The sequence below is a fragment of the Staurois parvus genome, unplaced genomic scaffold (genome assembly GCF_062004578.1).
Source record: "Staurois parvus isolate SC_StPar_1 unplaced genomic scaffold, SC_StPar_1.0 ptg000463l, whole genome shotgun sequence".
Lineage (NCBI taxonomy): Eukaryota > Metazoa > Chordata > Amphibia > Anura > Ranidae > Staurois > Staurois parvus.
Genome location: NW_028318259.1, coordinates 1,175,783 through 1,199,785, shown reverse-complemented (window position 1 = coordinate 1,199,785; position 24,003 = coordinate 1,175,783). Strand labels below are relative to the sequence as shown.

Genomic DNA, 24,003 nt, shown 5'->3' with positions numbered 1-24,003 from the left:
ATGTGCAGTGGGCATCTGAAGCCACAAGCCATCACAGCCAGGTGCCCACACTTAAGATGCTGGCGCCAGGGAGAGAAGACAGCCGCTGAAACCAGCGGTGATGAGGACACCGCTGGACCGAGGGACAGGTAAGTGGCTGTATTTTAAAAGTCAGCAGCTACAGTTTTTGTAGCCGCTTTTTTTTTCAGGTGGAACTCCACTTTAAGATATTGAAAAAGAGGCGGGGCTGTGACACCCAGAATTATGTTCTCTAGACAATGAAGGGGCCCTGCTTTATTTCAAGTGTCTCTCCCAGTTAAAATGATGACACAGAGCGTGGTGGGTTCCTCTCTCCAGGGGTATCCTCCAGTGTGGCACATTGTGGGAGATGGCCATAGACTCTCATTAGCGACAATGATACACTGTAGACCGCTTTGGGTTCTATTGGTTGCTTGTTATCAAATGAGGATCAGTTTTAACAATGTATCAACATTCCATTCCTGACAAGGGTAAAGTGTAGGGACATCCACAATGTTTAGCATGGGCCATGCTCCACCCAAACATCTCAAGGCTTCGTGTGCGGTGTTGATTGGAGTGCATTTTTAACCCTTTCGCTGTTAATGACGTGCAGGTCATGCTCCGTTAGCTTGTTCCCCAACCATACTGGTGACACCAGGACTCACAAGTGACATTTTACTGAAGGGGAGATCAGCAAGTGAACATTCACAGGTCTCCCTCCCCTTGACCTGGTGGCACCCGCCATATCGGTCCCAATTCCGCTAACGGCCATGCAGAGCCCAGGAAACATGGGAGCGGACCAACACAGGGGTGTGTGGAAGCAATGCAGCAGTCATATATACAGTGCATATAAAACCTCAAGCTGCCATCGCTGTATGCAGCTTATACTTTCCTGTGCCCAATCCTGTGTGAGTGGGGATTTGTGAATTCCAACACCGTGCAAAATCTTCATCAAACCTAGAAAGAACTTGTCCAAAGTTTGTACTCTCTATGAGAATGAATGGGGAGCAAGGGGACAGTTGAGGATGATTGGTGGGGTTCAGGGAACAAGGTATTTAATAGAGTTACACTCTAAATGTTGCACTCTTTTCAAAAGACAAAATAAAGCCTTGCAATACATACGTGTAATACTCCAGTCTCTTTTGTTGGTAGTCTGGGAACCCCTGCCCTGTGGAGCAGGAAAGTAACTCCCAAACATTCCCATAGTAGGCTCCTATCTTTCCCTTACAGGAAGCTGATATAAAAATCAGGACGTTACTGTACATAGCACAGGATTTTGGAAGTACACTCAGTGACCCTGTGAGGTGCTACCTTGACTCTGAAATTACGGAAGTATTGGCAGGCTCTTCCTGAAGAACAGGTTAGTGAATGTATCACCCTGCAAGAAGAGGACAGACTTACATCCCCCTTATGTTTGTAATATCCTGCAGGAGGACAGACTCATAGCCCCCTTCTTCCTGTATCACCCTGCAGGAGGAGGACAGACTCATAGCCCCCTTCTGTCTGTATCACCCTGCAGGAGGAGGACAGACTCATAGCCCCCTTCTGTCTGTATCATCCTGCAGGAGGAGGACAGACTCGTAGCCTCCTTCTGTCTGTATCACCCTGCAGGAGGAGGACAGACTCATAGCCCCCTTCTGTCTGTGTCACCCTGCAGGAGGAGGACACTCATAGCCTCCTGTCTGTATCACCCCACAGGAGGAGGACACTCATAGCCTCCGTCTGTCTGTATCACCCCACAGGAGGAGGACAGACTCATAGCCTCCGTCTGTCTGTATCACCCCGCAGGAGGAGGACAGACTCATAGCCCCCTTCTGTCTGTATCACCCCGCAGGAGGAGGACAGACTCATAGCCCCCTTCTGTCTGCATCACCCCGCAGGAGGAGGACAGACTCATAGACCCCTTCTGTCTGCATCACCCTGCAGGAGGACAGACTCATAGCCCACTTCTGTCTGTATCACCCTGCAGGAGGAGGACAGACTCATACTCCCCTTCTGTCTGTATCACCCTGCAGGAGGAGGACAGACTCATACCCCCCTTCTGTCTGTATCACCCTGCAGGAGGAGGACAGACTCATGGCCCCTTTGTCTGTGTCACCCTGCAGGAGGGGGACAGACTCATAGCCCCCTTGTCTGTATCACCCCGCAGGAGGAGGACAGACTCATAGCCCCCTTGTCTGTATCACCCTGCAGGAGGAGGACAGACTCATAGCCCCCTTGATGTATCACCCTGCAGGAGGAGGACAGACTCATAGCCCCCTTGTCTGTATCACCCTGCAGGAGGAGGACAGACTCATAGCCCCCTTGTCTGTATCACCCTGCAGGAGGAGGACAGACTCATAGCCCCCTTGTCTGTATCACCCTGCAGGAGGAGGACAGACTCATAGCCCCCTTGTCTGTATCACCCTGCAGGAGGAGGACAGACTCATAGACCCCCTTCTGTCTGTATCACCCTGCAGGAGGAGGACAGACTCATAGCCCCCTTGTCTGTATTACCCTGCAGGAGGAGGACAGACTCATAGACCCCTTCTGTCTGTATCACCCGGCAGGACCAACCACCAGACTGCTGAATAATAAAGTGTGAATCACCACTCCAAAGAACATGTTTGGATTGCTCACAAGTCCAATGGCGTTGTGCGTTACATCACACCAGGCCGATGCTTTGCACAGTTACCTTCGTCTTACATGCATCTTCTGGAACATGGGAACCCATTTCATAAAGCTCATGGTGCATAGCTCTTGTCCTGATGTTGTTTCCAGAGGCAGTTTGGAACACGGTTGTGAATGATGCAACAACAGAGGATGGGATGCACTCCATCACTTGGCAGCCTTACTCAATCCAGCATACTATCTGCCATATAGTACACATAGCGGAGGCTGGTACAGCCATCTTTAAAAATAAAGCGCAGACGGTGGTTTTAGCAGACAAAACTTTAAGAGCAATAACATGTCACCAATATTAGCGGTTGTATATTTTTTTTTTCTCAAATTCAACCTTTATACAATTTGCTACATAAAATATGTTTGTCACCTCCCTATAATCATCTGTCAAGTTTACAAAAATAGCAAATTCGATTCCACCTAGATGAACACCTCGATTGTCTCTCACTGTGCGGGGATTCCAAGGTCACCCGAGTTCACACACAAGGGAAAGAAACATTTTTGGGAATGATACCTAGATTCGAAAGGTCTGTATTTTTTTTTTTTGGTATAGCCTTTGCCAGGGACTGGTCTGCACTGTGAACGTCATCTCAGGGAGAGGCATCTCCAAACCCTCCAAGAAAGCTCAAAGACTTGCAAAAATTGAACAAAAAAAAAAACTTTGCAGAGACGCCTAGATCCTGGTCTTCGGTCGTGGATAAAGCTCCTGTGTTAAGCTCGGGACAAGTAAACTGTCTGCATAAGAACAACTAAACCATCTGCAGAATCTGATGTACACATAGCAGTCCTTAACTAAAGATAATGCTGAGGAGTAGGATTTGGCTATCCAAGTTACAGTATAAAATCCAAAACCCCCCAAAAATAATCTGCATATAGCACCAGAATAAAACATCCAGCTCGTGGCAGTTTAAAGTATGGAAGTAACGGCAAAAGCCACGGCAGAAGAAAGAAAAACAAATAGTGTTGTAGGAGTGACATGCAGAGTTTTGTTTGGAGGGGCTGGTTAGTCACTAGAAACAAACAACTAAATAAGGTCATTAAATTTGCAAGCTAAGGAAATACTGCAGCATAAAATGTGCAGGAGTGCTGTGAAAGGAGGGAAGTATAGACCTGGTTTGTCAGGGAAAGGGAACTTTGGATTCATACAAGTTTATATATTTGATAAAGTGCTTTTAAAAGGGTAATGTGCCATTAGTGAACAATCCTAATCCATTTTTTTATAAGGGTTAGCATACAAAAGAGGTACTGCGATGGGGTCTGACATAACTCCACAGCAGAGGAAGCTTCAATTTAAACAGCTTTTTACCAATAAAAAAAGAACTGGCTCTTCATATTCCCCAATGGGGATCTTCCATGAAATTGCTGGCTCACGCTCCATAAGTTCTGGTGGTTTTCACATAAATCCCCATTCCCAAAAGCGCCATGAATCAAAAACAATGCCATACACTGGGGCCCATATAACATCCGCACAGGACGCTTTCTTTGCATTGTGACAGGAGTTAAAATGTCCACGTGTTCAGTGAGAGTAAAGTCCAAAGTGTCCCTGGGATTTTCACTCTTCACCTTCCCTGGCTCCGTCTCCCCTAGAAACTGGAGGGGATAGCGATGGGGAATGCATCGTCTCTTGTTCTTGTAGGATTATAGCTATTAAACACCCCAATAAATTAAAATGTAGATAAAATAAGCAAGCAAGGCGCTGTAGGAAGTGTTAGGGATTGGGGAATGTGTGCTGGGAGGGACTAATAAAGATGGGCTCCAGTGTGTGTGTGGGGAGATCAGGAGCAGTCTCTCAAATCATCATTGTATCCCCAAAACCACTCTCGTTCACCAGTTCATTATACAGCTACGGTTCAGCGTCATGAAATAGACCTGACTACTCCCACCGGAACGAACAGAGGCAAAGAAGACCTGAGAGAGAAGAGACAGAGCAGAGAAAGGAAAAATTATTATCATGATCACAAGGAAAGACAAAAACAAAGAGAAAAATACAAAAGGCTTAACTGTGTCAGGTTGTTGATGTCTAATAGTATTCTAAATTTGTAACTTTCCCAAAATTTCAGCAGTAAATTTTGTTTCTTCTTTCCCTCTCTCCTTCCCTCCTCTGTTCCTTCTTTCCTTCTCTCCTTTGTTCCTTCTTTCCTTCCCTCCTATGTTCCTTCTTTCCTTCTCTCCTTCCTTCCCTCCTTTGTTCCTTCTTTCCCTCTCTCCTTGCTTCCCTCCTTTGTTCCTTCTTTCCCTCTCCTTCCTTCCCTCCTTTGTTCCCTCTCTCCTTCCTTCCCTCCTTTGTTCCTTCTTTCCCTCTCTCCTTCCTTCTCTCCTTCTTTCCCTCTCTCCTTCCTTCTCTCCTTTGTTCCTTCTTTCCTTCCTTTGTTCCTAGTCTCCTTCCTGCTCTCCTTTGTTCCTTCTTTCCTTCTCTCCTTCCTTCCCTCCTTCTTTCCTTTCCTCCTTTGTTCCTTCTTTCCCTCTCTCCTTGCTTCTCTCCTTTGTTCCTTCCCTCCTTTGTTCCCTCTCTCCTTCCTTCCCTCCTTTGTTCCTTCTCTCCTTCCTTCCCTCCTTCCTTCCCTCCTTTGTTCCTTCTTTCCTTCTCTCCTTCCTTCCCTCCTTCTTTCCTTCTCTCCTTTGTTCCTTCTTTCCCTCTCTCCTTGCTTCTCTCCTTTGTTCCTTCCCTCCTTTGTTCCCTCTCTCCTTCCTTCCCTCCTTTGTTCCCTCTCTCCTTCCTTCCCTCCTTTGTTCCTTCTCTCCTTCCTTCCCTCCTTTGTTCCTTCTCTCCTTCCTTCCCTCCTTTGTTCCCTCTCTCCTTCCTTCCCTCCTTTGTTCCTTCTCTCCTTCCTTCCCTCCTTTGTTCCTTCTCTCCTTCCTTCCCTCCTTTGTTCCTTCTCTCTTTCCTTCCCTCCTTTGTTCCTTCTCTCTTTCCTTCCCTCCTTTGTTCCTTCTCTCCTTCCTTCCCTCCTTTGTTCCTTCTCTCCTTCCTTCCCTCCTTCCTTCCCTCCTTTGTTCCTTCTTTCCTTCCTTCCCTCCTTTGTTCCTTCTTTCCTTCCCTCCCTCCTTTGTTCCTTCTTTCCTTCCCTCCCTCCTTTGTTCCTTCTCTCCTTCCTTCCCTCCTTTGTTCCTTCTCTCCTTCCTTCCCTCCTTTGTTCCTTCTCTCCTTCCTTCCCTCCTTTGTTCCTTCTCTCCTTCCTTCCCTCCTTTGTTCCTTCTTTCCCTCTCTCCTTCCTTCTCTCCTTTGTTCCTTCTTTCCTTCTCTCCTTCCTTTGCTCCTAGTCTCCTTCCTGCCCTCCTTTGTTCCTTCTCTCCTTCCTTCCCTCCTTTGTTCCTTCTCTCCTTTGTTCCTTCTTTCCCTCTCTCCTTGCTTCTCTCCTTTGTTCCTTCCCTCCTTTGTTCCCTCTCTCCTTCCTTCCCTCCTTTGTTCCCTCTCTCCTTCCTTCCCTCCTTTGTTCCTTCTCTCCTTCCTTCCCTCCTTTGTTCCTTCTCTCCTTCCTTCCCTCCTTTGTTCCTTCTTTCCTTCTCTCCTTCCTTCCCTCCTTTGTTCCCTCTCTCCTTCCTTCCCTCCTTTGTTCCTTCTCTCCTTCCTTCCCTCCTTTGTTCCTTCTCTCCTTCCTTCCCTCCTTTGTTCCTTCTCTCTTTCCTTCCCTCCTTTGTTCCTTCTCTCCTTCCTTCCCTCCTTTGTTCCTTCTCTCCTTCCTTCCCTCCTTTGTTCCTTCTCTCCTTTGTTCCTTCTTTCCTTCCCTCCTTTGTTCCTTCTTTCCTTCCTTCCCTTCTTTGTTCCTTCTTTCCTTCCCTCCCTCCTTTGTTCCTTATTTCCTTCTCTCCTTCCTTCCCTCCTTTGTTCCTTCTCTCCTTCCTTCCCTCCTTTGTTCCTTCTCTCCTTCCTTTGTTCTTTCTCTCCCTTCTTTCCTATATAATTAGGGAGATCCACCCTCTTTATTTGTTTTGTTTACCATTATCATTAAAAGTGAAAGTAAAAGACAGCCCAAATTTTGGGTTGTCCCCAGAAAAGTAATAGTGGGGAAATCTTTCAATGGGGACACTGGTTCTGGTGACCTGGGGGTTTCCCAGAGAACTCCTTTCACTTCCTGTTTTGGCTATGGGACAGAAAGTGAAGGTAAACCTACCCATTGGGACACAGATGGAAAAAAAAAAATCCGACAGGAGTTATAGCCCTCCCTTACTTTATCCAAAACTAAAAAAAAAGTTTTGCCTATAGTTCTACTTGGCGGTAGATGAATATATGTAAATATGCATGCTGCTTCCTTCTTGCTCTTTCATACAATTATAGTAAATTCCCTCGTTTGTCAAATACTTTCTTTGTATTTAAAAGTTTGGCACAATTATGTACAGATAGTAGGACTATCATAAAAAAAAACACAATATTGCCAAAAGTATTGGTCGGCCAGCCTTTAAACGCACATGAACTTTAATGTCCTCCCAGTCTTAGTCCGTAGGGTTCAATATTGAGTTGGCCCCGCCCTTTGCAGCTATAACAGCTTCAGCTCTTCTGGGAAGGCCGTCCACAAGGTTTAGGAGGGTGTCTATGGGAAGGTTGGACCATTCTTCCAGAAGCACATTTGTGAGGTCAGGCACTGATGTCGGGGGAGGAGGCCTGGCTCGCAGTCTCCACTCTATTTCATCCCAAAGGTGTTCTACCAGTTGAGGTCAGGTCTCTGTAGGACAGTCAAGTTCCTCCACCCCAAACTAGCTCCTCCATGTCTTTATGGACCTTGCTTTGTGCACTGGTGCGCAGTCATGTTGGAACAGGAAGGGGCCATCCCCAAACTCTTCCCACAAAGTTGGGAGCATGAAATTGTCCAAAATGTCTTGGTATGCTGACGCCTTAAGAGTTCCCTTCACTGGAACTAGGGGGCCAAGGCCAACCCCTGAAAAACAACCCCACACCATAATCCCCCCTCCACCAAACTTTACACTTGGCACAATGCAGTCAGGCAAGTACCGTTCTCCTGGAAACCGCCAAACCCAGACACGTCCATTGGATTGCCAGACAGAGAATCATTATTTATCATTCCAGAGAACACTTCCCCACTAGAGTTCAGTGGCAGCATGCTTTACACCACTGCATCCGACGCTTTGCATTGCACTTGGTGATGGAAGGCTTGGATGCAGCTGCTCGGCCATGGAAACCCATTCCATGAAGCTCTCTACGCACTGTTGTTCTGCTAATCTGAAGGCCACACAAAGTTTGGAGGTCTTTAGCTATTGACTCTGCAGACAGTTGGCGACTTCTGCGCACTGTGCGCTTCAGCATACGCTGACCCCGCCCTGTCATGTGACGTGGCCTACCACTTGGTGGCTGAGTTGTTCCCAGTGGCTTCCACTTTGTTATAATCCCACTAACAGTTGAGCGTGGAATATTTAGTAGCCAGGAAATGTCATGGATGGACTTATTGCCCAGGTGGCAACCTATCACGGGACCACGCTTGGAGTCACTGAGCTCCTGAAAGCGACCCATTCTTTCACCAATGTTTGTAGAAGCAGTCTGCATGCCTAGGGGCTGATTGTATACACCTGTGTCCATGGAGGTGATTGGAACACCTGAATCACATGATTTGGAGGGCTGGCCCAATACTTTAGGCAATATAGTGTATGTTCAGCACATGAGGCCTCCAAAGACCAGAATGAGTATGCAGTATTACAATTAAGCTTCTGTTTTCTGATAGCCTCGTGTATCAACTGCTGGTCTGTAGCAGCTAAGATAAGCAAAACAAGCTAGGAGTCACAAGGACATTTCTCTCAACTGCCACTTAGCTGTAGAAGAGTGAAAAAAAAGTAACTATAGTGAACAAATATCCCAATAGTGAACAAATATCATCATCCAATCTTTTCTAAAAGATCCCTGTTGTGCTTTGATATAAAAAATGATTACCTTATCATTGCGTTCACACAGGAACTTTAGTCGCTGAGCCCTCTTGTGCATAAACACCCCATCGAGGTGACCAGTCTCCACCGAGCGGATCTCAATGGCCTTCTCTCCCCAACCCATGATCTGGTTGGAGCAGATGTATGCTGAGAAATCAAAGAAGATTGCAATGAAGTATCAATGGACATAATAAACTATTTTTTTTTTCCTAATTGTCATTTTGTGTCAGCTAATAGACCTCTTCCTAGAAAGTCACACTCACCAATCCACTCTCTCTTGCCACCGCCCCACTTTGACAGAGCCCTCTTTCAGTTTCTTTAAAGCAGGGGCGGACTGACAACTCATGGGGCCCCCGGGCAATAGGGGATCATGGGGCCCCTGTGTCCTTGCCCACACTCAAAAAAGCCTATAAAAAAGGTACCAGGGGCATTTCATGGGGCCCCCTACTGACCCCGGGCCCTTGGGCAGTGCCCGAGTGCTCGAATGGTCAGTCCGCCCCTGCTTTAAAGTGTTATTTAACCCTGCGAGTGCACTTGTACCTACAGATAAGCGCACAAGCAAACTTACCTGTACATGCCATGAATATCTCCTAAACTAGCACTGTTTAAGAGATATTTGCACATCTTTGGGCATGCTCAGTGATGCTCTGCATTCACGGCCACAAAGTATGCCGCAAAATATAGAGCGACGTGTTGCAACCAGCCTGCGAACCCAAAAGAAAGACCGGGTTAAGATGGAAACCTCTGCAGCGGTGACAGTGCGCTGCTGGAGGACTTTGTTTCTAAGGTCAGCTTATCGCAATGTGCCAGCATGCAGCGCGTACTAGCACATTATGGCATAAACCTCAAGGGGGTCCAGATTTTCCTTCCACTTTATTTTTAGTTTACTACCGCTTTAATGTGTTTCTAGGTTTGGTGGGTGGGGGGCGGGGAGATGTGTGCTTGAACCAGAGTAGCCAATGACCATGCTGGCACACTGTCACATGGGGAGAAGCAGTGACGTCTTCCACCTGGGTAACCGCCAACGCCATAATGGCCTCCTGCAGTTGAAGGTGTTGAGGCAGTGGTAATTGGCTAGTATTCATTTTTTTTGGGGAGGGGCGGCTATCAGTCGCTTTCATTAAAGCCACAATATTTCTTTAGAGCAGTGGTTATCAACCTTCCTAATGCCGCGACCCTTTAATACAGTTCCTCATGTTGTGGTGACCCCCAACCATAAAATTATTTACCCAGTAATTATAATTCATGAGTGTTGTTTTACCTCCAATACGGCTGCTTTCAACACAGTAGCTGCTTTTAACAGAGTAGCTGCTTTCAACACAGCACCTGCTTTCTACACAGTAGCTGCTCTTTACACATCGGAAATATATGTGTTTTCTGATGGTCTTAGGGGACCCCTGTGAAAGGGTCGTTCAACCCCCAAAGGGGTCGTGACCCACAGGTTGAGAACCACTGCTTTAGAGGAATCTGTCAGATCCTTACCCACCTGGTTTTATCATTTCTGATGCCTGCCTTAGGAAGTTTAAAAACTTTAGGTAGACATGTTCATTTTAAGTCTGATTTTTCTGTAGTATTTTAATGACACTTTTAAAGTTCTAAGCACTTGGTGATATAGTGCTTAGATTCAGAACTCCACTTACCCACAGAGGTCGGCATTTCTCCCCATTGCAGTACCACATCCTTGATGATCCTGCCATAGGTGTTGACGTAGACACCCTCATCCTCGTAGCACAGCAGCATCTCCATGCCGTCTGTATTTGGCAGGAAAATGATGGCGTGAGGAGTGATCTGACTCTGGATCTGCAGAAAAGAGTACAACACAATTCACGTGGACGCCGAGGCACCAGGATCCTGTATTGTGGGAAGTGGAAGAGTACTTACATGGACCGGGATATAAATATCATAGTTGTTCCCTGAATCCACATCAACTGCATGAAAACCTGATGAAGATCCGTAAATAACCTTCAACCGTTGACCCTCTTCCACTGTGAGGTCCACCAGCTGTGGTCTGTGAGGGAGATCTGTAAATGACTGCAGAGACATGAAGGTTTGTTATTGGAGCAAACACCATGCTGTTGCTTTACTAAATATGTCTGTTGTGACTGTCAATTTGTCCTTTAAAATCAATCCACCAAAAATGTGTTAGCTGTAGGTGGCTTAATGAGTCTGGGAAACTCCAACGGTAGGATTTTCCTGCTGTAATTCCTAACTCTGTTCCTGGCCACCTGGGAGTTTTGGTTGTTCCAGCCCACTAGTTTGTGCTCCAGCTCCTCCGGTTAAATTTTGAAAAACATAAATAAAAACTCAGCAGGGAGGGTGAAAGTCCCTCATATTGAGCTCAGCTGGTGTGAAGAGATGAAGGAAGCCTTTAGGGGCTTAAAGTGGTTGTAAACCTCAGACATGAAATATGAACAAAGCATATCCTTCTATAATGTGTACTTGTCCTGATTCAGAGCACTAAGTGTCATTTCTGTCTGCTGACTTGTTCCTCTGCTATAAACATGAATCACTTCTGACGAGTTTTCCTGACACCAAGAGAAAAATGGTGACAGCCTGTGATTGAGAACCCCAGCTCTATTTCTGTGTGCTATATGAAGGGTGTGTGTGCTGTGTGTGGTGTGTGTGTGGTCCCTCCAGTCACCTCTCAGAGCTTTCCTCAATCATGTAACTTTAACTCCCTACCCCCTGCTTTTCAGAGCTGAGAGATCCTGTGTAAATCTTGCACTTTGATTGGATGTAGGCGACAGATGGCTGTAGATAAACAGGTACAGCTTATGTAGGAGGATTTGTTTCATCTCTGTGTATCACCGGAGGATAATTACTTCACTGGAGTGTTTGCAATCACTTTAGTTCTATAGCATCCTCAAAATACCATATTATCCTAATGCAAACCTTTGTTTTGCCCAAGCAAGATCCATGCAGGATAATGGCCATTGAAATGGTGTTCCAGGTGTCTGAAGTCCAGAGGGCAAAGCAAAGATAAGAACATATTGCAGCTGTATGCTTTACTGCTCCCTGTTGCCCCATTGGGGAGATTTATTTATATATATATACACACACACACACTGCGCCCCCTATCCAGAACTGTGTGTATATACACACACACACACACACACACACACACACACACACACACACTGCGCCCCCTATCCAGAACTGTGTATATATATATATATATATATATACATACATACATATACATACACACACGATTTGCAGTTCTGGATAGGTGATACGTGTGCGTGCATATATACACACACACGATTTGCAGTTCTGGATAGGGGGTGCAGCCATTGGCGGCTACAGATGTCGATCACTGGGTCCTGGCCAGAGATTCTCCGCTGGCACCCGGCGATCGCCGAGATACACCGACGGGGGAGAGACCTGTGTGTTACAACACAGGTCTCTCTCCTGCCAGCAAGCACATGCTGCTGTGTATTTCTCTGCACAGCATGTCTCCCTAGTGAAACACACAAAGCACACAGTTAACCTTTTGAGATTGCCCCAGATGTAAACCCCTTCCTGCCCAGTGCCATTAGTAGTGTTAGTGGTTTTTATTAGCACTGATCACTGTATTGGTGTCACTGAGGATGTCAGTGGCAGTTAGCCAGTTCCCCCCAGTGTCAGAATGCCCGCCGCAGTCCCGCAATAAGTCGCTGATCGTCGCCATTACTAGAATTAAAAAAAAAAAAAAATATATCCCAGTATCTATACCGCCATTTGTAGATGCTCTAACTTTCACATAAACCAATTAATTTACATGTATTGTGATTTTTCCCATCTGCAACTCACCCCTGCACCCTGTCTGAAACTCACCTGTCAGTTAACCTCTAACACCTGTCTGCAGCTCACAACTGTCATCAGCCGGCCCTCTCTATAGTTACCCTCATCCACAACTGCCTGCAGCTCACCTCTGCACCCCTGTCCACACCTGTACATTAAAAAAAATTAAGACCTACCCTGAAAATAAGACTGTTTTTTTGAGCCACAAAAAAAAAAATATAAGAGTGTCTTATTTTTCGGGGAAACATGGTAGTCATGGTACAAGGCTTTTGTGAATAGCCCTGTACCATGTGATCTGTGATCATTCACAGATTTCACAAGTAGTAAGCAATGATGTCAGGAAGTGACATCTTGCTTACTACTACTGTATTCATGTGATCACTGATTGGCCAGTCAGTGATCACATGATCGGGACCTCACACAGAGGTCCCGTACAGCGATCAGTGTTTTGCTGTGTCCTCCAGACACAGCACAGCAGGCACCGGATCGCGGTGCTGCATGCTCCCAGGAAGCGCGCAAGGCTGTAAATTCAGGTGCCATTTATGAACAGCAACCCGCTCCTGCACTGCTCCCATCCGGCCGTTTATGGACATGGGACGGACGGGAAGTGGGTAAGGCCATTCAGAGACTTGCCTCCACCTTCTTCCTAAGATCTCAGACAAATGCTAGGTAGGTAAAGAACTCTTGCTGCACTAGTGGCTTTACCTCTTACTGAACTGGGCCTAAATTATTACCATGGCCCACAGTGACTGAAACTAACTGAGCCCTAGAAGTGTAGCTGAGTGCAGATGACATAGATTTATGGTAATAGGGGTCAATGGCAACCTGTGAACATTTACCTTGAACGCCATGAACTTGTGGTAAGGTTTGGGGGCCCAGGCGTAAACTTCCACAGAGTTTTTCAGTGCAATCACTAGGAACTTAATACGTTCGTATTTCACTGTGAAAGACGAAAAGATGGGAGATGAGATTTACCGTGCTTTGGCATTCATCCAGTAGATTGGGTAACCAATGAGAACCCATAAAACCGGTGGTCCTTACCTACTCTGTAATGTACACATCCTTCCATATCGCCTACCGTGCTCCACCCTTGTTTCTTCTCCACCTCTGGGTCATTGTGGAGGATCTTGTTTCTTAGCCAGGAAAGATAGTACACCCGCAGCTTGTTCCTCTTACCTACAACAAAGAATCAGAACGACGTGGTCGTTATCAAGGGAGTATTAAATCTGAGAAATGTGCTTGAGTTTTATGTAAGTCCTAACAATCGAATTCTCTTCTTTGCTTTCTTTTGGCCTGGTAAATCTAGTATTGGATACTCCTGCATGGTAATAGCATAATGTGCTAGTATGCATCAAATACTACACATTATTGACATACTTACCTTAAAACGAAGCCCTCCGGCAGTGTGCTGTCAAAGCTGACAGGGCTTCCATCTTCACCTGGTCCTCCTTCTGGGTTCCGGCTGTTTGAATGACCGCGTCGCAGTGACATCACTCCCATGCATACGCACCGGTGTCATGGCCGTGGCACGGAGCTCTGAAGGGATGGCATGAGTATGCTGTCCCTTCAGAGCTCGTGCGCCAGTGACGTCACCGGCTGGAGCAACACTGAATATCTCCTAAACTGTGCAGGTTTAGGAGAAAATCCTTGTATCTACAGGCAGTGGTGTATTCATGTTTAGTGCTGCCCTAGACACTGACAAACACCCCCCTCCCCCAAGATAAGAGCCTGACATTGACCAACAGCCCCCCCCATCCAAGAGGGCCTTCCACTACCACCGCCCCCCATATATTGGCAACTCACCCCACCTTGACGAGAGAGAAGACACTCACCTTCACAGCTCCGGAAATCCACGGGAACATGAGTCGGGCTCTTCATACACTATCAAGAAGCACAGCCTCTCTCAGATCCCACCTGGTCCCCATGCTGTGTGTATCCTTTCTTCCATCTCTTCTTTCGGGGGGTGGCTCTGCCCCCTGGAAAATGCGGCTGCCCCCCCTGAAAAAATGCCTGGTTTGCCTTATGGTAAATACGCCCCTGCCTACAGGTAAGCTTTATCATAAGTGTACCATCTATGTTTACTACCGCTTTAATTAGTGTAAAAACTACCTGTTGATCCTGACAAATTAACTGCTGGCCTGTGCCTTTTGCAGTTTTATCAGCCCTGGACAGTTCACTTCTCCACAATACAGAACATCTCCTCCCTGTTATGGAGATGGGGGGGGGGGGGGTTCTGTAGCCATGTGCCAATACTATTCTTCCTTAGATACAGTTCAAAATCTCATAAGGGTGATGAACGATCCCCGCTCACCGCGGATCACCTCCGACAAACACTGGGAAAAGAACGTCCTGACGTCAACATCGAGTAGGCCACGCCCAACGCATTTCGTCACCACGTCAGGACGTTCTTTTCCCAGTGTTTGTCGGAGGTGATCCACGGTGAGCAGGGATCGTTCATCACCTCATTGCTGTGCATTGCTGTTTAAGCTGGTGTCTGTCTGGACACCTTTTTTGTGAGTTGCTTGAGCTTTTATTAAATTTTCATATGTTTTTAACATACTGCACCATCATGCTTTTTCCTTTGTCCCGGAGTGTGATTCATACATATATGGAGGTATGGAATTAAATGGAGAAATTCATCATGGATCCTTGGCTACAGAGTATTGCTCTTGGTAGTGATACGTTATCCCTCATACTGATTCACCATTATTGATTACCTGGTTGTGATTAAGAATTACCACATCTAATACCTGGACATCGTTCATTCACCGCTCCCAGAGCACAAGCTTTATTGCTGGTCTATAATTTGATCAGCATATAGCTCTGGTGAGTTTATTTAATTCATTTGGTGGTGGATTATTCACAGTGTTATGAAGTCACAGAGAATATTTTGAGTTTGATTTGGACACTAGTTTATTTTTGGACACTTAATATATGGTGATATATATATAGATATATATATATTTATTTAGCGCATACCCTTATGAGATTTTGTTCACTTTGCCAAATTGTTTGTGTATATATTTTTTTGGTGGATCTTGCTGCTGACACATAGTTTATCATTTAAAAAGAGTGTGGCGCTTTTTCTCTTTATTTTGTACACTTTAGATACAGTTCAGCGAGTGAGCATTGTCACCCTGGACAGGAAGTGACTTACTGGCAGGATCACAAAAAAATGAAAATAACGGAGAAAAAAAAAAAAACATTCAGCCAACTCATCTAAGGCAAGCTGCTATATATTAAATTTTTGTTTCCTGGGTTAATAGCTACAGTTGTAACGTAATGTAATGTACAAAGCTATAAAGGCTATGGCCCAATAAACTTTCAGTGGTGCAACAAACAGTGCAGACTAAAAAATGTTTGCTACTGCGCAAAAAAAAAAAAAAGATTTCCTGATGCATATTTTTTTGGTGGATCATGACATGTTTCAGAAATCTGAAAATATTTCCTGTGTGTGACATATAATGGAACAGTTTGCATATTTTGAGCGCATAAAATAGGCACACTAATACGCCAAGCAATAGGTGACACAGGACCCCTCATCAACTATGGTCATTGTGATAAAGAATAGTTTGGGAAATTTGCAAAATTGTTCGAAAAAAAAGTCAGTCAAGATTTGTCGTTCTGCGCCACCAACCCTTTATCAAGTCTTTTTTCACTGGTAAGGGAAAAGATAAAACTTTCAGGGCAACACTTTCATTTAAGTTAATAAACGGAAGCATCATTTTTTTTTTTTTTTTTTTTCCACAAATGAGATCTGCAGGTAGACTTACTGATATTTGCTGTTTTATCTGTCAGTTGATACCTTAAAGTGATTCTAATGCTTATATATTTTTTTAAATGTGAAAAACTTACCTGATCCGAGCAATGGTTTTGCACAGAGCAGCTCTGATCATTCTCTTCTGGGGTCCCCTGCTGGCGTTTCTGGTTCCTCTGTGAGGAGTTTTCCCATAGCAAGCCGCCTGCTATGGGGGCACTCATGCGGGTTTGATCTAGAGCCGCACTGCCTATGTCCACAGACACAGACTGCGCTGCTCAGCCCTGCACCCTGCTCCCAGGATTTGACAGACAGCAGAGAGCCAATAGCTCCCACTGCTGCCTCTCTGTCCTGTGAGGAGAGAGAAAGAGAAAAGAGTCTCAGCTCTCAGGCACAGCTCTGGGTCAAGATCTGCCACAGGTAAGTATGAGGGGGGCTGGGGGGATCCTAATAACATGCAGGGAATGCTTTAGGGTAAAAAAAACCTTAAGCCTTTAGAACCACTTTAGGCAACAAGTTTACTTTGGACTGTATTTCAGTTGCACACACTTACCACTGATGGTAATGAGTAGGTTGAGACCCTCCAGTACGTCCATCTGCTGGAATCTCCTTCGGGTGATCAGGCTGTAGACCTTGCCCTGCCCACTACGGTCAAGAAGCATGAGGCCGTTTTCGGTGCCCACCAGGAGATTGACCCCTAGAACATAAAATGTTGTACTTAGATCTGACAGTGATGGCACTGGGACCTTTGATGGGCTTTTCTACGTGTTTTTATATATGCAAAGAACAAAGCAAACCAACAGTTTTTCACACAACAAATGATGAATGAGACAATGGATAAGAAGCTGGGATTTAACTCTCCCCTACCCAGCAACATACACTGATCTCTCCTCGATCCGTGTTCAGCTGCTAGGAAAAAATAAAGTAGCAGGAACTTTAGAGTATGAGTGATCCCCTCTGCTGCCAGCATTAAAGAGGAGTTCCAGGCCCCTCCCCCCCAAAAAAAGTCAGCAGCTACAAACACTGTACCTGCTGACTTTTAATATAAGCACCAGGGGCAGACTGACCATCTGGAATCTCGGGCACTGCCCGAGGGCCCAGGGTCAGTAGGGGGCCCCATGAGATGCCCCCGGTACCTTTTTCGTAAGCTTTTTTGAGTTTGGGCAAGGACACAGGGGCCCCATGATCCCCTATTGCCGGGGGCCCCATGAGTTGTCAGTCCGCCCCTGATAAGCACACTTACCTGTCCAGGGGTGCAGCGCTGTCCTCACCCGAGCTAGTTCTTCACTAGCCTCCGGGTGCCCGGCGTCGGTACTGCAAGTAAGGAAAAACTGGAAGTGAAGCCTTGAAGCTTCACAGCCGGCTTCCTACTGTTCATGCGCGAGTCACGCTGCACCTTGTGATTGGTCCTGTAGTCTTCTGGGATCTGTGAAGTGTCCCAGAAGACTGTGGGGAGAAAAGGAGGGGGGAAAACCTCCGGATCAGTTCGCCGCAGCAAACTCAGCCACCTTTGGGAGCGGGTACCTTTCGAAACCCCCCCGCTCCCCAAAAAGTGCCAAATGTGGTAGTGGAGGAGGGGGAGGAAACAAGCGGAGATTCCCTTTTTGGGTGGCGCTCTGCTTTTTGTTCCTTTTGAATGCTGGGATGGAGGAGGAGGAGTCAATAGTCCTGAATAATAAGTTCCAAAAGGTCAGTTTTAAACTTTCACGGCTTTTTTTCAACAATGCTGGCAGTTGAACAGAGAGGTGTAGGAGCCAAGAAATGTGTGCGTACAAGCTGCTGGGGGTGAAGGGGGCCAAATGACCTTTTTTTACTTGTCACCTTTTCATAATGTGTTCAGTTATGCTTTGTAAAAAATGGTCAGCCAAAAGAAGTAGCAAATTCCATGAGATGTTCTGCTAAAGTACTGTGTACTGGCACCTGTATCATTAAGGAGACTATTCAAGTGGCCCTGGGTGCAACTGTTTGCAGGCATGGGAAAAAGTAATCTTACTACTGACTGGCTGTGTATTCCAGAATCACACACGTGTGTATTATATACAGTGAGTATAAAAAGTCTACACGCCCCTTTTAAAATGTCAGGTTTCTGTGATGTAAAAAAATGAGACAAAGATATATCATTTCAGAACTTTTTCCACCTTTAATGTGACCTATAAACTGTACGACTCAGTTGAACAACAAACTGAAATCCTTTAGGTGGAGGGAAGTAAAAATAAAAAACTAAAATAATATGGTTGCATAAGTGTGCACACCCTTAAACTAATACTTTGTTGAAGCCCCTTTTGATGTGATTCCAGCACTCAGTCTTTTTGGGGAGGAGTCTATCAGCATGGCACATCCTGACTTGGCAATATTTGCCCGCTCTTCCATGCAAAAACACTCCAAATCTGTCAGATTGCGAGGGCATCTCCTGTGCGCTGCCCTCTTCAGGTCACCCCACAGATTTTCCATCGGATTCAGGTCTGGGCTCTGGCTGGGCCATTCCAAAACTTTCATCTTCTTCTGGTGAAGCCATTCCTTTGTTGATTTGGATGGATGCTTTGGGTCGTTGCCATGCTGAAAGATGAAGTTCCTCTTCATGTTAAGCTTTCTAGCAGAAGTCTGAAGGTTTTGTACCAATATTGACTGGTATTTGGAACTGTTCATAATTCCCTCTACTTTGCCTAAGGCCCCAGTTCCAGCTGAAGAAAAACATCCCAAAAGCATGATGCTGCCACCACCATGCTTCACGGTGGGTATGGTGTTCTTTTGGTGATGTGCAGTAGTGTTTTGCGCCAAACATATCTTTTGGAATCATTGCCAAAAAGTTCAACCTTGGTTTCATCAGACCAGAACACATTTTCCCACATGCTTTTGGGAGACTTCAGATGTGTTTTTGCAAAATTTAGCCGGGCTTGGATGTTTTTCTTCATAAGAAAAGGATTCCGTCTTCCACTCTACCCCATAGCCCGGACATATGAAGAATACGGGAGATTGTTGTCACATGGACCACACAGCCAGTACTTGCCAGATATTCCTGCAGCTCCTTCAATTTTGCTGTAGGCCTCTTGGCCGCCTCCCAGACCAGTTTTCTTCTCATCTTTTCATCGACGTCCAGTTCTTGGTGATGTCACTGTTGCACCATATTTTCTCCTCTTGATGATGACTGTCTTCACTGTGTTCCATGATATATCAAATGCCTTGGAAATTCTTTAGTACCCTTCTCTTGATTGATACAATTTAACAATGAGATCCCTCTGATGCTTTGGAAGCTCTCTGCGGACCATGGCTTTTGCTGTAGGATGCGACTAAGAAAATGTCATGAAACACCTACTAAAACTGCTAAACTTTATTTAGGGTTAATCAGAGGCACTTTAAATGATGGCAGGTGTGTACTGACTCCTATTTAACATGATTTTGAATGTGATCGCTTAATTCTGAACACAGGTACATCCCCAGTTATAAGAAGCTGTGCACTCTTATGCAACCACATTATTTTAGTTCTTTATGTTTACTTCCCCCCTAAAAGATTTCAGTATGTTTTTCAATTGAGCTGTACAGTTTATAGTTCGCATTAAAGGTGGAAAAAGTTCTGAAATGATTTATCTTTGTATCATTTTTTTGCATCACAGGAACCTGATATTTTAACAGGGGTGTGTAGACATATCCACTGTATACTGTACACACAAATACTATATATATATATATATATATATATATATATATATATATATATATATATATGAATATGACACACACGTTTGTGGACACTCAAACATAAAACCTATAACAGACTCTTCTGGGAAGGCTTGCTTTTCACAAGATTTTGCGGAGTCTGTGGGAATGTGCGCACATTCAGGCCAGGTTTCTGATGCTGGATGGGAAGACCTGGCTTGCAATGGGCATTTTAATTCTGTAGGGTTGAGGTCAGGGCTCTGTGTAGACCACTATGGTTCCTCCACACAAACAACGTATCAAAGCACATCTTTATGGAGCTGGCTTTGCACACAAGGGCACAGTCATATTGGAACAGAAAAGAGCCATTCTCAAAATGGTTATCACAAGGTTGCAATCACACAGCTGATAAGTGTCCTTGCATACTGCACCCTTCATTAGAAGCGCCTAAACCCAATTATTTGGAGGGGTCCATGTAATTTTGTCCATAAAAGTTTACAGACACAGTGTTAAATTTTATTTTCAAGTGATCTATACTGTAAAATAGGAATATTTAACAAAAAAAAAAAAAAAGGATGTGCCTTTCCTAAACATACTGCAGCCCCTTCCACTCACCCCACAGCGCGGCGCATAGGATTTCAGAATTGAACCTCTTCTTGTACTTCCTGATCTCTGGAGTGTCACTGTGCGGCCTAATGTTAGTTGGATTCACGTTCACAACAGATCCTTTTCGGGCCTCATATTTTAACTGCTCCAACCTGGCGGCATCTCCGCTTACGAATGACGCTGCAAAAACAAAGGTGCAAGTTTACCATCTCAACTATACAATACAGAATTGGTCACGTCAGGGTAAACAACTAATTGTTACCCACTGCTGAGACAAGGTAGGGAGTCTCACTCTACCTTCCGCTTCTTCCCCCAACCCAAATAGAGAATGCAGCATTGGGTAAAGACTCCTCCCATCAACAGGTATGGAGGAGCTTAACCACCTCCTGTCTGGCCATTGTATATAAACGGCTTCCCCACCCCCTGCTTGTGTGCGCTCCCTGGGAGTGCAGAGCACTGCGATCCGGTGCCCGCTTTGTCCTCCGGACACAGTGGAACACCGATCGTCAGACGGGACCTCTGTGTGAGGTCCCGATCATGTGATCACTGATTGGCCAATTAGTGATCACATGCAGAGTAGTAAGCAAGATGTCACTTCTGACATCATTGCTTACTACTAGTGAAATCTGTGAATGATCACAGAGGTCACATGGTATAAGGCTATTCACAACAGCCTTGTACCATGTGACAAGCTGTGACCAATCACAGCTCACACAGTTGTTCTCAATGGCTGCAAGAATGCAGTCAGAGAGAAGGAGAAATTATTGCTTTTACAGCCTTTAAGGGTGTAAAAGCAATTAGTGTAAAAAAAAAAAAATCTTCTATCACCCCCCACAAGTAGTACAGTGTCACCATGGTGACACTGTATTGCTAGGGTGACAGTATGTAAAAAACAAAATGAAAAAAAAAACAAATATAAAAAAAATGTAAATAAAAAAATGTTTAGAAATTATAATTTTTGGTTATAAACTAATTTGTTTTTTTTTTAATACTAAAAAGATAGCTGAATACATTTTGGGCAAGATTTATGATGAAATAATATTTATTTGCAAAATTCTATAAGAAAAACACTTTTTTTTCAAAATTTTTGGACTTTCATTTACATAGCAAAATAAAATAAAATCCCAGCGGTGAATAAATACCACCAAAAAAAAGCTTTATCTGTCTAAAAAAAATGCAAAAAAATTCATATGGGTACAGTGTTGCATGACCGTGCAATTGCCATTCAAAATGTGGTAGCGCTGAAAGCTGAAAATTGGCCTGGGCAGGAAGGGGGTAAAAGTGTCCGGACTGGAAGTGGTTAAAACCTAAAACCTAAGTGTCCCCAAATCGTTTTTTTCCCAAGAATCAAAAACTTTGACGCGTTCCTTAATACTGATGACAAGGCTAGTGAAAGTCAGCTAGTTCAGTCACCTGTGTGGGATTATATGAAGAGCAGAGTTTTCACACTACATATGTCTTCCTAATAATATTTGTCACCTGCAGGTAAAAACATATTAACCACTTGCCCTCCAGAAGATCCCCCCCCCCCCCGACCAGGCCATTTTTTGCGATACGCGCTGCGTCACTTTGACAATTGCGCGGTCATGAAATTTATGTCCTTTTTTTTTTTTTACCCACAAAGCTTTCTTTCGGTGTTATTGGATCACCTGTGCAGTTTTTATTTTTTGCGCTCTAAACAAAACAAGACTGACAATTTTTAAAAACAAACAATATTTTTTACTTTTTGCTATAAAACATATCCAATAAAAAAAATAAAATTTCTTTATAAAAATTTAGGCCATAATGTATTCTGCTACATGTGTTTCCTACAATAATCCCAATAATTGTATATTAATTGGTTTACATACAAGTTATAGCGTCTACAAATGGCGGTATATATAGTGGAATTTTTATTTGTATTTTTTTCCTATACTAGTAATGGCGGCGATCAGCGACTTATAATGGGATTGCAACAGGCATTCTAACACTGGGTAGGCACTGACTAACTGCCACTGACATCCCCAGTGACACCAATACAGTGATCAGTGCTAATAAAAAGCACTGACACTGTACTAATGGCACTGGGCAGGAAGGGGTTAACATCTGGGGCGATCAAAGGGTTAACTGTGTGCGTTTTACTGGGGAGACATGCTGCTTTGTATCGCTCAGCTTGGGCACACTGCTCTGAATGGCTGTGCACAGCACAGCCATTCAGAGCAGTGTGCTTACAGTGAAGCACACACACCGCCCCCTATGTAAAACACTCCCTGCACACAATTAACCCTTTGATCGCCCCTCATGGTAACCTCTTCCGGCCCAGTGCCATTAGTATAGTGTCAGTGCTTTTCATTAGCACTGATCACTGTACTGGTGTCACTGGAGATGCTAGCGACACAAAGTCAGTGCCCACCCAGTGTCAGAATGCCTGCCACAGTCCCGCTATAAGTCGCTGATCGCCGCCATTACTAGTAAAAAAAAAAAAAAAAATCCCAGTATATACTGCCATTTGTAAATGCTGCAACATTCACGTAAACCAATTAATTTACATGTATTGGGATTTTTTATTTTTTTTTAGCAAAGACACGGAGCCAAATACATTTTGGCCTAAATTTAATTTTTAATTTTTTTTTTATTGGACATGTTTAATAGCAAAAAGTCAAAATATTGTTTTTTTTCCCCAAAATTGTTGGTCTTTTCTTTTTATAGTGCAATTAACAAAAAAACCCCAAAAAACAAAAAGACCGCACAGGCAATCAAATGCCACCAAAAGAAAGCTCAATGCATGGGGGGGGGGGAAAAAAAAAGGACGTAAATTTAATTTGGGTGCAGCGTTGCATGACCGCTCAATTATCAGTTGCCGTAACGAAAAAAATGGCCTGGTCAGAAATGGGGGGGGGGGGAATCCTTTGGAGGCTAAGTGGTTATTGTTTGTATAATTGTTTACATGAAGTTGATTTCTTTCTTTCAGGCACAACCTGAAAGTTACCCTAATGTCTATCTACCTACATGACAATAAAAGAAAAAACGTAATTGGTAACACAGACAATACCTGCAACAGGGATGGTGTCCCCACTTCCTCCTGATGACTGGTAGAGCCCCAGATCCACAAACATGGTGAATGAGGTTTTGGGAGGAGCTTTCACCAGGCCACGGGACTGATACTGTGGAGAGAGGGAAATCCTTGTGAAAGCAGGCAGTGGCATACACAAATGTGGTCATAATACTCTACTAAAATCATGAAACCATGCAGGAAATACACCCTGGATATCATAAAGAGCTTTGTAGACACACATTAGAAGCCTGTCCATGCAACAAATGGCGCAACCGGCGGTGGCAGATTCCGGTAGTTGTTTGGTAAGTGGTACTTGAATCTGTTGGAGAATTGCTTTCTTCTGCAACAGAATACTCACAGGCCACAACCTGGAAGAGGTCTTATTTACCACAACTTTAACCACTTCCCGACCGGCCGTTGCACATAAACGGCCGGACGGTGGCAGTACAGGGTCGGGTGGCCGTTTATGAACGGCCTCCCTGCACCCTGCTTGTGCGCGCTCCCTGGTAGCGCGCAGCACCGCGATCCGGTGCCCGCTGTGTCCTCCGGACACAGTGAAACACCGATCGTTGGATGGGACCTCTGTACGAGGTCCCGATCATGTGATCACTGATTGGCCAATCAGTGATCACATGCAAAG

The 24,003-nt window shown here is 44.9% G+C and overlaps 1 protein-coding gene across 4 annotated transcripts in view; it reads right to left on the bottom strand.

Moving 5' to 3' along the window:
* Positions 1–2,913: 2,913 nt before the first annotated feature.
* Positions 2,914–24,003, bottom strand: part of MINK1 (misshapen like kinase 1) — a 277,145-nt gene continuing 256,055 nt past the window's right edge. For all 4 annotated transcript variants that reach the window (XM_089688956.1, XM_089688959.1, XM_089688957.1 and 1 more), the window contains 9 exons: positions 23,361–23,472; positions 20,339–20,509; positions 16,623–16,766; positions 13,354–13,488; positions 13,152–13,252; positions 10,411–10,560; positions 10,170–10,329; positions 8,537–8,676; positions 2,914–4,566 (listed from right to left, as the gene is read on the bottom strand). In XM_089688956.1, coding sequence (XP_089545082.1) covers positions 4,483–4,566; positions 8,537–8,676; positions 10,170–10,329; positions 10,411–10,560; positions 13,152–13,252; positions 13,354–13,488; positions 16,623–16,766; positions 20,339–20,509; positions 23,361–23,472 — 1,197 coding nt within the window. In that variant the 3' untranslated portion in view covers positions 2,914–4,482. The remainder of the gene's footprint in view (positions 4,567–8,536; positions 8,677–10,169; positions 10,330–10,410; positions 10,561–13,151; positions 13,253–13,353; positions 13,489–16,622; positions 16,767–20,338; positions 20,510–23,360; positions 23,473–24,003) is intronic.